This window comes from Meriones unguiculatus, chromosome 1, assembly GCF_030254825.1.
Source record: "Meriones unguiculatus strain TT.TT164.6M chromosome 1, Bangor_MerUng_6.1, whole genome shotgun sequence".
NCBI classification, from domain to species: domain Eukaryota; kingdom Metazoa; phylum Chordata; class Mammalia; order Rodentia; family Muridae; genus Meriones; species Meriones unguiculatus.
Window position 1 is genome coordinate 81,024,775 of NC_083349.1, and position 14,335 is coordinate 81,039,109.

The 14,335-nt window shown below is 43.6% G+C and overlaps 1 protein-coding gene across 1 annotated transcript in view; it reads right to left on the reverse strand.

Annotated features, from left to right (window-relative positions):
* The window catches only part of Spag1 (sperm associated antigen 1), a 67,236-nt gene that overhangs the window by 17,557 nt on the left and 35,344 nt on the right, over positions 1 to 14,335 (reverse strand). Inside the window, exons 12-16 of the mRNA XM_021631138.2 lie at positions 10,851 to 11,132; positions 10,453 to 10,552; positions 6,238 to 6,390; positions 2,629 to 2,789; positions 621 to 753 (exon numbers count right to left, since the gene is read on the reverse strand). Of these exons, the coding sequence (XP_021486813.1) occupies positions 621 to 753; positions 2,629 to 2,789; positions 6,238 to 6,390; positions 10,453 to 10,552; positions 10,851 to 11,132 (829 nt within the window). The remainder of the gene's footprint in view (positions 1 to 620; positions 754 to 2,628; positions 2,790 to 6,237; positions 6,391 to 10,452; positions 10,553 to 10,850; positions 11,133 to 14,335) is intronic.

Below are 14,335 nucleotides of genomic sequence, written 5' to 3' on the forward strand. Positions count from 1 at the left end.
GGAGGGGTGGAAATGATGGAATACAGAATTGTGTATGAAAGTCTCAAAAAAATTAACAATTGCATGAAATATCTAGGAAAAATGCTCAAAACTGCTCCTTTATTCTTCCTTTCAGCACACACCCTGACTGCTCTCGTCAGATCCTCAAAGTATCATAAATGGTAAAGATGGTATAGGCGGCATTCCAGAAACCACATGCCAGTTCCTACTACACACTGCAGGGAAAGGCTGGTCTTTCCTTCAGCACTTCAGAAGAAAAAAGGACACAGCCCCAGAAGACAGTATTTTGAAGGCCATTGGTCAACCCCAACCCAAAGCCTGCCCCAGCTCCCACACTGGACAGAACTTAAGACTCAGCTGGTTGCAGCCTGGCCAGGCAAACAGCACAGGGCCAGAGCAGGACAAGCTCAGTAAGCAAAGGTGACCACGGGTTCATGGCATCACGCCTTTATTCCCAATCCCTCTCTAGCTCCTTCAGAGACACCTGGGACAGCTTACATACTGAGTCCTAGAAAGTATTATATAGAATTAATACATTTTATTAAGTTAATTTGTCAAACATTATTTTAAAATAGTCAAAACTATTCACAGAAGACTTACATAAATCACAAAGAACTTGCCTGTTTGTATATATAGCACACGCCTTGCTGTTAATATTTAAGCATTCGCTGTATTTACTAATGGCATCTTTATAGTTTTGGTCCTTTACAAGTTGATTTCCTTCTTCTTTAAGGACTTGAAACATTTTTTCATCTATGAGACCAAAAAAATAAATATACAGAGAAAACATTCCTGTAAGTACATCTATAAAATCTTGAGAACAATTATCAGTAAACCCTCCATTGCAAAGTCATGTGTTCCCACACCAGGAAGAGCTAGGCTAAACAGAACAAACCATGAAATTACATAGGCAAAGCTGCTAAATGTATGAGTAATTATGACACTGTTATTTTCAAACTAGAGAAGCAGATGAAGTAATGTGTTATACATGTTGGCATGTCTTCCAGAGACGCTACCATGAACAAGAGCTGTGTCTCAGATGGAGGGAATGAAGCCATACACCAGGACACAGGTAGCTGTACTCACACAGGCTGCTCCAATGAACTCGCATGCCCACAGTTTCCAGTAACTGCAAAGGACACTGTGTCTATAAGCATTTGGGCAATGGACCCTTAGACATCTCATTAAGCTGGAATTATGGCAGAATACATGGATACAAACACCATCAATGAGCGGGCATGGTGGTGCATGCCTGCCATCCCAGTCCTTGTGAGGTAGAGGTGAGATGACCTCTACCTCAGGGCTATTTAGGATTCCAAATCATGGCTGAGGCCAGTCTGGGTTATGTGAAAACCCTTAATTTAAAAAAAAAAAAAAAAAAAAAAGATACACACACACAACACCAAAATAAAACACAAAGCTGGGGCTGGAGCCATGGCTCAGCGACTAGGAGCACTCACTGAACTTGTAGAGGACCCTGTCAGACATTTCAGATTTCTGTGAGCACCTGTACTCACACACACATACCCACAAATCACGTAGGTTTAAAAACCTGGGGATTGGCGAGATGTCCTAGTGGTTAAGAGCACTGGCTGCTCTTACAGAGGACCCGGGCTCAATTCCCAGCGCCCAAATGGTGGTTCACGACCATCTGTAACTCCAGTTTCCAGGGATTCAATGCCCTCTTCTGACCTCTTTGAGCACCAGGCACATATGTGGTACATATACGTATGCAGGCAAAGTACTCACACACATAAAATAAATAAATCTTTAAAAAGCCAAAGATTCAATAAATATTTGATGAATAGAATCAAACTTTTAAAGCCTGGTGTGATATTTATTCAGCATCCAATTTTTCCTACTATATATTTGCACATTATTATTTGAAGATGTTTCATATGTAAGTGTGACGTGTGTGCGGGTGACTCCGGACAGGATTGTGACACAGCAAGCACATGGAGCTGGCTCCTTCCACTGAGGAGCCTTCAAGTTTGCATGGCAAGTACTTTTACACACCAAGCTGTCTCACCAGCTCTGAATCAGTTTTTTAATCATTATTATTTTTAAGATTTTATTTATTTAATGTGAGTGGTCTATCTGCATGTACATCCGTATGCCAGAAGAGAGCATCAGATTCCAGTATTGTGGTTGTGAGCCACCATGTGGTTGCTGGGAATTGAACTCAGGACCTCTGGAAGAGCAAACAGTGCTCTATCCACTGCACCATCTCTCAGCTCCTTTATTATTTTTAACACACCAGTCTCACTCCTGTCACTTTGTCACATGTTTTCCTGGAGAGCTTAATTCTTTTTCTTCCTCTTAGTAATGCCAGCTCCACATTAACAGGTTGCCATCGGCTTCCACAGGCAGCACGAGGACCAAGTTCTATACTCATGTACTTCTATGTACTCCTGAGAGTTAGCTTGTGACTCGGTTACCCCTTGCCCAACCCCCTTTCTTGTACACAAGGAGGTAGAAGCAGCTTCCTACATCAAGTTAAGAGGAAGAAAAGCCTGACCTGACCCCAGGTCTGACACTGTAGTTCAGGCTTTTCTCGCTCTGCTTTACTCTGGGAATACACTGTCGCTCTAGCTGCCTTTGGAGGAAACATGGGTGGTCCTCCCCTACCTGAGATGCCGGGCGCACAGTTACTGGGATGTGGTTCTTGGGTTGGGATCTCTGCAGCAGGATGCCAAACTCTCAGTGGATCAGACATGGGTACAGCCGGGATGAGTGGCAGTTTCTCCCGCCATCTTGGCCCATCTAGCTCCATTAAGATTCTTGTTATTCTAAATAGGAAATGAACTGTTAGGATCAATCAAGGAATTACTGTTTTATTTTAATGAAGGAAGAGTCAGTGACACCTCATACACTGACCACTATGCGGTGGCCCACACCTTTGACCCCAGCACCTGGGAGGCTGAGGCAGGTAGTTCTCTGAGTTCAAGAGCAGCCTGATCTACAGAGTGAGTTCCAGGCCAGCCAGGGCTACACAGAGAAACTTTGTCTCAACAAACAAAAGAGTCAGGTTGACCAAGCTGTACCTGTGTGTAGCTTGTAGAAAAGCATGCAGTCTATATAAACTAAAATATTTCTGAAGAATTTTTAAAAGTTGCACTGATTATTTACACAGATCACTTTCTTTTCTTTTTGGTTTTTTGTTTGTAAGACAGGGCTTTACTATCTTGCCCAGAGGAACTTTGAATTTGTGACCCTCTTGACTGACTGGGATTATAGACATGTGCCTTCACACACAGAGACCATTTTCTACTCAAAAATTAAAACTTGTTAATTTGTTTAAAAATTTCAATATACATACAATAAAATTTTAATTTCTAAAAAAAGTGAAACATGCAACTGAAATTTAGGATTGGAAGAAATATCCTAACCTTTAGCCAGTGACTAAACTGACAATGTTTTTCTCTTGAGAGTAGCTGGGAGTCCTCTGAGGTTTCTCTGTGCAAACTGAACCCTGCGGTGGCTGAAGACAGATGCACAGCACATGCTGACACTGATGAGGGCCAGAATCTCCCCGACACCGCTGCCTCTTAAGGCGTAACATGCACTAACATGCTTCCCATGTGTTCTTTCACTTCTAAATGTGTCCACTTACATTCTTCTCATATAAATAAAGACAAAAAGTAGAGTATCTCCTTAAAGCCTTACCTTAATGTCTAACTCATGATTCAGAGTAATATTCTTGGTGGTCATTTTCATATCATTTTAAACCTAGAGAGGCTGGGCATACTGGTACATGTTTTTAATCCCAGCACAAGCTCAAGGCCTGCCAGGACTACACAGTAAGACCTTATCTCAAAGGTTTTTGTCTGTTTGTTTGATTTATTTTATTTATTTAAAAGCAAAATTGGATTATGTCTCTGGGACAAATATCCGATTTTAAAAAAACACTTCCCAAGATGGGGCAGGCAGACTGCTAATTAGTGACTGCACTCACATACTTTTATGTAAACGGTTTTACATGTATGTACAGATGATTCTAATATACATACATTTCCTGTAGTTTCCTATACAAAAATTTCCATTATTAACTGCAGCTATAATAACTACAACTCATTGGTTGGGTGTGAAAAGATAAATTTGAAAGCCAGTCCACAACTGTAGAAGAAAAAGATTTTGAAAAAAAAAAAGATTTTTAAGCAAAATTTGTATTACCAGAAGAGAGGAAGGAAAAGGCAGCTGAAAAGAAATGCCATGTGGCGGGGGAAGCAAGGCAAGGGGTCTAACATACTAAGGCTCCCAGAGAGGGAGAGAGGCAGGTGTGAATGAAAGCAAAAACAAAGTAAGCACAGGTGTTTAAGTAAATAAAATAAAATAAATAAATAAGTTCCTGGTGTCTGATTTTTCATAATGAAATGTACTAAATAGAAAAGCAAGCACCAGCTATTGCATCACAAAAATGAGTGAATTGTTTAATTAAGAAGAACATGGAAAACCTCATTTTTCTTATAAAATTCTAACAAAACTCTCAAATTCCATTAAAAATTCTTAGAGTCTTCAAGTCAACTGCTTTGAAACTATCCTCTTAGGTAAATATACAATACAAACCTCAGAAAGCTAAAAATGGAATTACCATTGGACCCAATAATTCCTCTCCTAGTATACAGTAAAGGAAGTGAAATGGGTGAGCAAATATAAACTCACCCAGGGATGTCGATCATTTGTAAGAGCAAAAAGGTGGAAACAATCAAAATGACCATCAACTGAGAGATTAATTAAAAAAAAAAAAAAAAAAAAGAAGTGAGCTGGTCTTGGTGGTGCAAGCCTATAATCCCAGCACTCAGGGAGACAGAGGCAGGAGGACCTCTGTGAATTCAAGGGCAACCTGGTCTATTAAGTGAGTCCAAGACAGCCAAGTCTACACAAAGAAACTGTCTTGGGGAAAAAAGTGATCTGTGCGAACACGAACAGGACATCCTCCGTCTATAAAGAAACTCAACAGTGATGCAGAAACATTATGACAAACACAACCGCACATAGTTTAGATTCTATTTCTATGAAATGTTCAGAATGGGTAAATCCATAGGAGACAGAAAGCAGACTGCTGGCTGCAGGGGGCTGAGGAAGGGGACAAGGAGTGACTGGTGAGAACAGGGCTGCCTGTGAGGGTGACAAAAAGGTGTTGATAAAAACGGGAAAAGTGACACCTGTGTAACATTGTGTTCACTAAATGTCATGAACTGTATGCTTAATCATATGTATATTTCATCTTATTTTTTTAAAAAAACCAATGCAGAAAGTTGAGAAATTATATAATCAGCACAGTCTCCGCTACACATCATGCCATTCAGCCTACTGACACAAACTTTCAGCCTACTGTAGCATCAGAAAATGCTATGCATAATTAGAACATGCTATCTTATGCATAGGTTACATGAGTATTGTGAAGTCTGTGTGGTTAGGCTTTGAGCTCAGGGCCATGCACCATTGCTTGGGCAAGACGGGAATCGGAAGACATTTGCCTTCTCATTCTTCCATTCTTCCTCGGGGGATAAGCTGGTTAGAGTTTTAATTAGATAACTTCTCGGTTATTTCATCCCTATGTAATACTCCTCCTCCTCAGTGGGTGTCTGCTTCCAAGGGCACAAAGAATCGGTTCCGAGCATAAAAACAGGCATGTGCCCACAGGGACTCATAAACCCGGATTGTGCCCACAGGGACTTATAGACCCACATTGTGCCTACAGGGACTCATAAACCCCAAGAGATGTGTGCTGTGGTCTGCCCACAGCACCTATTCAGACCCTGACTCAGACACCCATGAAAGCACCTGACACCCAGGCTTAAGAAGCACATGGAAGATGTAGATATGGTGTTAAGATGAAGCATTTCACAGAAATAAATACAAAATGGGAGAGGATGAAGCCAAGAAATAGGAAGGGGTCATTAGAAATCTAGGAAGAGAGGGGCTTTCAAATAAAGTGAGTGAGAACCTGATAGACTGACAGCATTCTTTTGTTGTTGGTGGTTTTTGTTTTTTTGGTTTGGTTGGTTTTTGGTTTGGGTTTCTCTGTGTAGCCTTGGCTCTCCTGGAACTCACTCTGTAGACCAGGATAGCCTTGAACTCACAGAGATCTGCCTCCCTCGGCCTCCCGACTGCTGGGATTAAAGGCATGCACTACCACCACCCTGGCTCTGACAGTATTCTTCAAGGAAGGGGAGTAGCTTAATCCTTCAGTAACAGAGGTAGACCCCAGAGAGTGGCCTCAAACTAGATTACCTGTTTATACTGTCGCCTGCTAGCTGGATCCCAGTGTCTATCTGCAACACTGTTTTATAATCCACGTAAGCTTTCCCATATTGTTCTAAGGTCTCATAGGCCATTGCTCGTCTCAAAAGAGGCTTCACTGAGAATGGATGAAGTTCCAGAGCCCTAAGAGAACAAGATATTACATGTCATTTACCTTGAGATGGACCCTTTACTTTCCATTTAACAATTGCATTCTGCAGTACTAAACTCCAATGCATCACACCTGATATTCCGTTGGGGGTCCTGGTGATTTATCAGAAAGAAAAAAGTCGCATAGCCATTACATCCTCTTTGAACCTGTGGACAAGAAAGCACTCTACATGGCCTCACTCCTCAGTGGGGTGTGAGCTCCCTGGCAGTTTATGAGCTTCCTAGTCCTCTGATAGAGCCAGGATGACCCAAGACCCAGAGCCAGATTAGACAGATTAGAAGTTAAAAGCCTTGCATCTTAGGAGAAGGCACAGCCAGTAACGTGCCTGCTCTGTAAGCATGAGGACCTGAATTGATATTCCCCACATCTACAGAGAACCAACCCTGCAGCATCTGCCTGTTATCCCAGAGCTCAAGAGGTGGAGACAGGCTTGCCAGGGCCTGTTGCACAGCCTAAGAGGATCCTTAAGGAGGCAGCTCCGGGTCAGAGAGACTTTGTCTCAAAGAATGAAATGAGGAGTGACTGAGGAGGATGGATGTTGACCTCTGACCTCCTGTGTGTACGTGTGTGTGTTTAATTGTAGCCATCCATTTAATAAGATGCCCTACTACTAAACCACAAGAACTTGCATGATTTATTTTAAAATTAGCTTTCTAACACTTTCTGTAATTCAGTATCACTTAACTGTAAAAAGGTGGCAGTAACAAACCAGAAGGGACTAAACCCACAACTATTTATTATTATTATTATTATTAATTTATTAGTTGTGAGTTTTCATTCGCACTGTTTAGTCTGTAAAGCATGTTCAGTGTCACTAAAGATAAATTTCATCTGTGAGGCCAGAGAACAGGAAGGTGTTCCTGTCACATCCACACCACCTCCATCCCAGCAGGCTTTCACTGCTCAAGGCAACACAGAGTCAATCAAGATGGCCCAAGCTGAGAATCTAGAATTGATAGAATGGGTCACATAATTCTTACTACTTCCTAACACACAAAATGAAGGGTTAGGTTTTTTACTCTTTGACCACAATCTTGAAAATGAGTAAGCTTATAAATGGAAATTACATTAGAGAAAACAATCGTCCAATCATAAACACAGACAGGCACTGTGAGTATGAAAGAGCTCACCAGAAGGCTGGTTACTCAGGCTAACAGCTGAGACCCTCAAGAGTCTCCTGGGGCAAGTCTGTAGATGGCAGCAAAAACAGGCAGAGGCAGAGATTACTGGGGAACTCTAGCCTATCGAAATATTCTAAATAGGAAGCTGTCCAGAGATGTGTGTGCGCACATGCATGAGAGAGAGAGAGATCTGACAAATAGAAAGTGTGATGTGGTTATTTTGGCTGATAAATAATTGTGCAAATAAAAATACTATTTAGAATACTGTCTCTCAAATTTTTGCTTAGGCGTGATAGCTTCTCTCTGTGTCTCTCATGGAGTCTGCATACTAAAATGTGGTAAAGCTGTGGTGTGAGGACAGAGGGCGCCTGGAGCCCCTTGTGCACCACCAACATTCCCAGAAGTGATTCTGCAAACAGACCTCTGGGAAACACTGCTCCTTAAAGATACATAACCATTTATCTTCAGGCTGGAGAAATGGTCAGCAGCTAAAACCGACTGCTGCTCTTGCAGAGGACCGGAGTTCTTAGCACTCACTTAGGACAGCCTTACAACCACCTATAAGTCCAGTTTCAGAGGGTCTGATGCCTTCTTCTGGCTTCCTTGGGTATTGCACTGCCCCCCCGTTCCACCCCCCCTCCGCCACACACACACACACACACACACACACACACACACACACAAAACAAAACAAAACAAAACAAAACTTTTTTTTTTTTTTTAAGTCTTGGGCTGGAGAGATGGTTCAGCTGTTTAGTGTATGTATTGCTTTTCCAGGGGACCTGAGTTTGATTCCCAGCTTCTACATCAGGAAACTGGAAAACACCTATAACTTAACTCCAGTTCCTCGGGCACCCACACAAGTGTCATCCACATGCACATACTTGATTTAAAATAAATAAGTACTTAAAAAAAGTAAAACTTAAAAACATTATCTTCACAGGTTAAACGTTTGTCCTTATTTAAAATGTCTGGTTTTTTTGGTTGTTGTTTTGGGGGGTTTTGTTTGTTTGTTTTTGTTTTTTGGAGTCAGGGTTTAATGTAGACAGGCTGGCCTCAACACTATAGCTGAGGATGACATTCATTCAGCTCCTGATCTGCTGCCTCCATAGCCCAAATGCTAGGATTTCAGTGCAACGACTCCTGACTTCTCTTTCAAGGTCTGACTTATAATAACACTTATCTGGTAATAAGAGCTCATGGAAGTAAAAATCTAAAATAAGAAGCTTCTTTAAAATTGTGTGCAGTCTTTGGGGCTATAAAAGACCATCACGCTTTTCACTAATAAATTATTCCTTGTTCGTGCAGATTCAAATACATCTGTTCCTGAAGGTACATCATGTCTCTCTGGCATTAAAGCGAGTCTGAGAATAAAAGCATCCCACTAGGTACACTCTCCAACCACTCCCACTGGGACTTGCAACAGGTATCAAAGAAAACACCTAAGTAGGTCGGCCTGCATAGAGGTCAGCACTGACTGGCAGGACCACATTCCTGGGTTTAGATCATCTCTAAGGTCACTCTTCCTAAGCTAACACCTACCTCCCTTCCCAGCAGGCCTTTTGCTCTCCCCCAGGACCAGTTCCTCCTATTCTAGCCTTTGTGATACTATGACTGGAGTCATATCTTTGGTTTCCTCCTAGGAAATACATTAGAGACAAGCACTTAAGTTGAAAGGATGTCAGCCAATCATGGCGTGACTATCTCATACATTTACATGGCCCTCTCAGTCACAGGCAATGGTAAAGGTGTAACAGGCTCTGTGGGCAAACAGCTTGGACTTGGGGCATCTGATTGTGGTCATGGTATAAGTACTCATACCATGACAGATTTCAAGCTACCCACCTGATGTCAATTAGCTCATAAAATCCAAAAAACATAGCAATTAGCCAGTAGCCTGCATAACTGCATAACTGTGGATAAAGACAGGCCAAACCAAAATATAAATGCTATTATATTGAACTTCAATCTATACTACTGGGGGGGGGGGGGTTGCTAAAAGTGACATAAAGCCTCTTTTGACACTGGCAGCACAGATACTATCAATAAGCTGACCAAATCAACGGAAAAAAAAACTGTTTGTTCATAAATTTATTGTTCAAACTAGCGCTTCTGTAAGTGAATAGTTGTAATAATCTCTAATTATGCGAAACAGCAGGAGTAGGCCAGGCCTGTGTTAGTTTTCAGATGTGCTAATAGCTACTTCTTGCCAAAGGTTTACTTAATGGTAAAAGAAAACAGAATGTTTTGCTCATGTACATATATTCATCCGGCCTAGCAGGTTACTGAGTTCCATCAATGAGCACAGTGCTGCAGAGGGACCAAGAGGCTAAACCTATTGCACTGATTGGCCTGAGAGTCTACAGGTGCAACCATGGGTCAAGACTAGTGTTACAACCTAGAGAAAGTGACGAGGTAGGCTGGCAGCTGAGCAGGGGTTTCAGAAGCAAAGATGAGCAGACAGTACATCCGATATCTAGAACAAGGAGGGAGAAGACATGGAGCACAGGGTGGTGTGGGGAAGGAAGTGGTCCAGCCTGGAGAGCAAGGTGGTGCCAGGGAAGTTGAGCTACTGAACCATTGCTGGAAACAGTCTGAGCAAAATCCAGTAGAAGTTATCCTGGTGACAAGTGGCTTGGAGCTAGTTATCTCCCATAGTCCAAAAGGGAAAAGTACAAATTGATGGGAACAGGGGAGGGAAAATGTTTGTATAATCTTCTATAGTTGTAGTGTGTGTGTGTGTGTGTGTGTGTGTGTGTGTGTGTGTGTTTGGGGATTTTTTTCATTCTAGTCACAGCACCTTATACCAGTCTCAGGAAACTATGCTCTTACATAGAAAACTTGGAATATTAAACATTGCCTTCTTCATACTGCCATAACAACCCTCTCTTGGCAAACTTAGAGAGCCCTTACCTGTTACAATCCTGGATGCAGCCCCTGCAGTTCCCTTCTTTGAGGTAGCATGCCGCTCTATTTGAATACAAGATGCTTAGCTCATCCGAACTTGCACTTCCTAAAACCACATTAAACACTGTTTAAAACCCATTAGCAAAATCACAGGACTTCGGTCTCAACAACTGACTGCTGTCAGTCCTTCTGCCCGCTCAGGTGCAGAGCTCCAAGGAACTGTCCCGCACCGGCCACTCAGGGAGGGTAGGGCAGAGATCCATGCAAACCTGCCTGACCAGGACAGGCTCCGCATACTAAGGCATTGCTCATGCCCTTAGTCAAGGCGGGGTCAGTGCCTGTCACCGCGGGGGGCCAGCTTCTGTCAGGGGCCAGAGGTCGCTGCAGCATGACAGCTCCCCTACCTTCAGGTTCCAGTTGTGCTATCACGGCAGAGTACTGGGCAGCCGCCTCCGCGAACTGCCCGCCACGAAACAGCTCGTTGCCGCGGCTCTTGAGGCTCGCGGGACTGGCTGAGGCTTGGGGCTCCTCCGGGTGCTGGGTGTCGGTGTAGCTGCTTGTGGCCGTCGCTGTCTCCCGCAGCTGCTCCCCAAGGGGCCCTGGTGTGCGGCCCCGCCGCGACCGCCTGCCACCCTGGCTCCGGCTCATCAGCTTCTTCGGGATGTTGCCCATGGCGCTCACAGCCACTGTAGGGAAGGGCGCGCGCGGGAGATGAGCGCATCCTAGCCTTCTATCCAGCCCGCCCGGTGAAGTTGGCACCACCCCGGGGGCGGAGTCCCAGCTCACTGCTGCTGCCCACCTCGGCCCCAGTATCCCCGAGCATGAGGTCCAGAGACCAACCGTACTGATCCCACCCAGGTTAACGCCTTAACTGCTGAAGAGCAGGCTGGTTTTTCAAAGCCCTCTCCTTCACCAGAGGAGAAGTAGGTAGAGCTTGCATTCATTCGCTGTCAGAAATGAACTAAGTCCCTAGACCTTGGTCCACACGATAACGGCTATGCCCAAGACCAGTTCTTATGAACTGGGGAAAAAAGGTTATTTGAAAGATCAAGTCCACTCGTGGATGCAGAGGCAGGGGGATCTGTGAGCTGGAGGCCAGCCTGGTCTACAAAGAATCCAAGACAGCCAAGACAACATGGAGAAACTCTGTCTCGAAAACAAAACAAAACAAAACAAAAAATAAAGTCAAAGAGATTTTCAATTGATTTCAAAATGAATTCAGCAAAATCATAGAAAGTATTTAAGCTTAATGAGGCTTTAAAGATAGTAAACTTTCCATTCATAACTGGAGCCCCTGGAGGATATGACAAGTTTCAGGACAGCATGGACTACACAGAGACACCCTGATTCAAAAAACAAAAACAAAACCTTGAATTTTCTATTCAGATGCCACATTCAAACTAAAAATTGCTTTGAATTCAACTACAAGTTTCAGGCATTAATAATAATTCTAGTCTTAAATATTAAAATATTCATTTCAATTGTGGGTGTCTTACCAGTATTTAAGGCAGAGTATCTAATTATGCCGAAGTGATGTTTTTTTTTAAAAGGTTTTTTTGGCTTATTTATTTTTATTCTATGTACATTGGTATTCTGCCTGTTTGTATGTGTGTGTGACAGACAGTGTCAGATCCGCTGGAACTAGAGTTATAGACAGTTTTAAGATGCCATGTGGGTCCTGGGAATTGAACCCAGGTCCTAGAGCTAGTGGTGAAATGGAGGCAAGAAGACCTCCATGAGGTAGCCAGGGCTTAAACAAACAGAACCTACAAATACTCATGCTCTCAGGCATTCCCTGAGAACATGTTTTTGTTTTTTCCCGGTGCAGCCCTGGCTGTCCTGCTCCCTCTGCAGACCAGGCTGGCCTCAAACTCACAGAGGTCCTCCAGTCTCTGCCTTCCAGGATTCTGGGATCCCAGTCATGCACTACCAAACCCGGCTTTTTAATGTCTTCTAATTCGACCTTCCCGGCCGCGTTTTCCATCCTCTTTCATAAATGGAAAGGTCTGAGACAGCAGAGAGAACCACAGTTACCTCATGAAAATAGGTGACTGATCACCTGTTCATGGCAATTACCCTAAAGTCAACCCAGTAATACTAGTAAATACACCGCTTTCTGCCCCCTCCCTTTTTTTAGACAGATTCTCATACGAGGCTGGCCTAGTACTCATGACATCTCTTCTGCCTCATAACAATAGAAAAGGTTTTGTGTAATTGAATAGATTACAAGGCTGGATCCAGCACACACAGCAAAGCTTCAGTTTTCACTTACACCTGCTATTCAAGTCCTCACCTGAAGCCGTAAGCTGGAGCAGACAGAAAGACAAGGTGATGTGGGAAGGGAAAGAGGCATGCTGAGAATCAACAAATTAAATAAATACATACATCACACGAACAAGGTTCTGAGCCATGTTTATACTCAAGACATGTCTGATTGTGGCCTGTGTATAAGGATTCCTTGGACCCTGTGACTTCTTTCTCTTCTTAGCCTGTAAAACCTGTTCAATGAACTTCATATAGTACCTGATACTTTCCTGTACCAAAGAAAAGTTCTTAAGATAAAAAGTATACTAAAACATTTCCCCTTAACCTCTAAACAATGTAATGTCCAGGGCCTCTGAGGTTCTCTAAGGAGCTCTGTGTCTTCAGGGACCAGTGTCCACATCTGGGCGTGGACACCATCCCTTTCTTAAGCTCCTCTCCCCTCTCCACTGTCTTAATTTGTGTGCCTGCACCTATATTAAACCTATTCTTAATAAACTCAACTTCTAGCACATCCTGACGGGTCTACAAGTTCCTTCCTGCTGTAAGGCAGGACTGTCTGCTGTCCCTGAGGGGAGGCCAAGGAGGAGAGCCTCAAGCTTCACAGTGCACAGCTTCTGACTTGCCAGCAGGGTGGGACCTTCCTCTGTGGCACCCCCTCATGTTTGCCAGACAGCTGCTGATCGATTTACGACTCAGCAGGGGTCTCTGCCTTTACAGATCTCATCAGTCCTCACACCCAGCATTATCATTCCCTCTTTACAGAAGGCGAGAGACAGGAGGAACCCACTTAGTTACATAGAGTGAGAGGCTAACACAGCTGGGATTTGAAATGTCTCAGAATGACTTTCAAAGTCTCTGGAGAGTCTTGGGAACTCGGTGAAGGGACAATGCTGGCACTCTGTCAGAAGGTGCATCATAAAGAGACCTTGCCTTTCGAGTTGCTGGCATGGAAAGGATCATCAAAGTGTGGGTGTGTGTGAGGGTGAGATCCCCAGATCCCCAGAGGGACCCCTGAGAAATATAGCTGTTAGTATTTTGGCAGCCTACTTCTGGGATGCCTAGCAACCTATGATGTCATATGTGTTGCCATCCAGGTAACCACACCTGGAGGCGTGGTTACGTTGCTCCATAAAAGGATCAACCCACTATGTTGTCTCTCTCTTGCCTCTCTTGGCCTCTCCCCCTTCTCTGTCTCGGCACCCCCCTCTTTTCCCCCATCACGTCTTACTCTCTCCTTCTCCCTCTCTCTTCATCTCAATCTAATAAACCTCTTTCATGTAAAATCTGCTGTGTGCATCGTCATTGGTCTTAATATTTGGTGTTTTGGGTCGGGAAGGAGCTCTCTTGGTAGAACCTGGTCTGGTCATACCAGGACCCCTTATATTGGACATCTTCTATAGATGGCTACACAAGATTTTTTTCTGCTCTATCTATCCCTAACCACCTATGCCTAAAAATCTTTACTTTCTCTCAACTGCACTGCCCTTACTGCGCACATCTGTCCTTGCAGCTGCTCAGGTGCTCTGAGCCCCAGGTACAGGGCATACGACGCACCAAAATCAGCTTGGGGAAACTAGAATGCTCCGCTTCAGACAAACACAGCCTGCTTCTAGATAAGCAATTA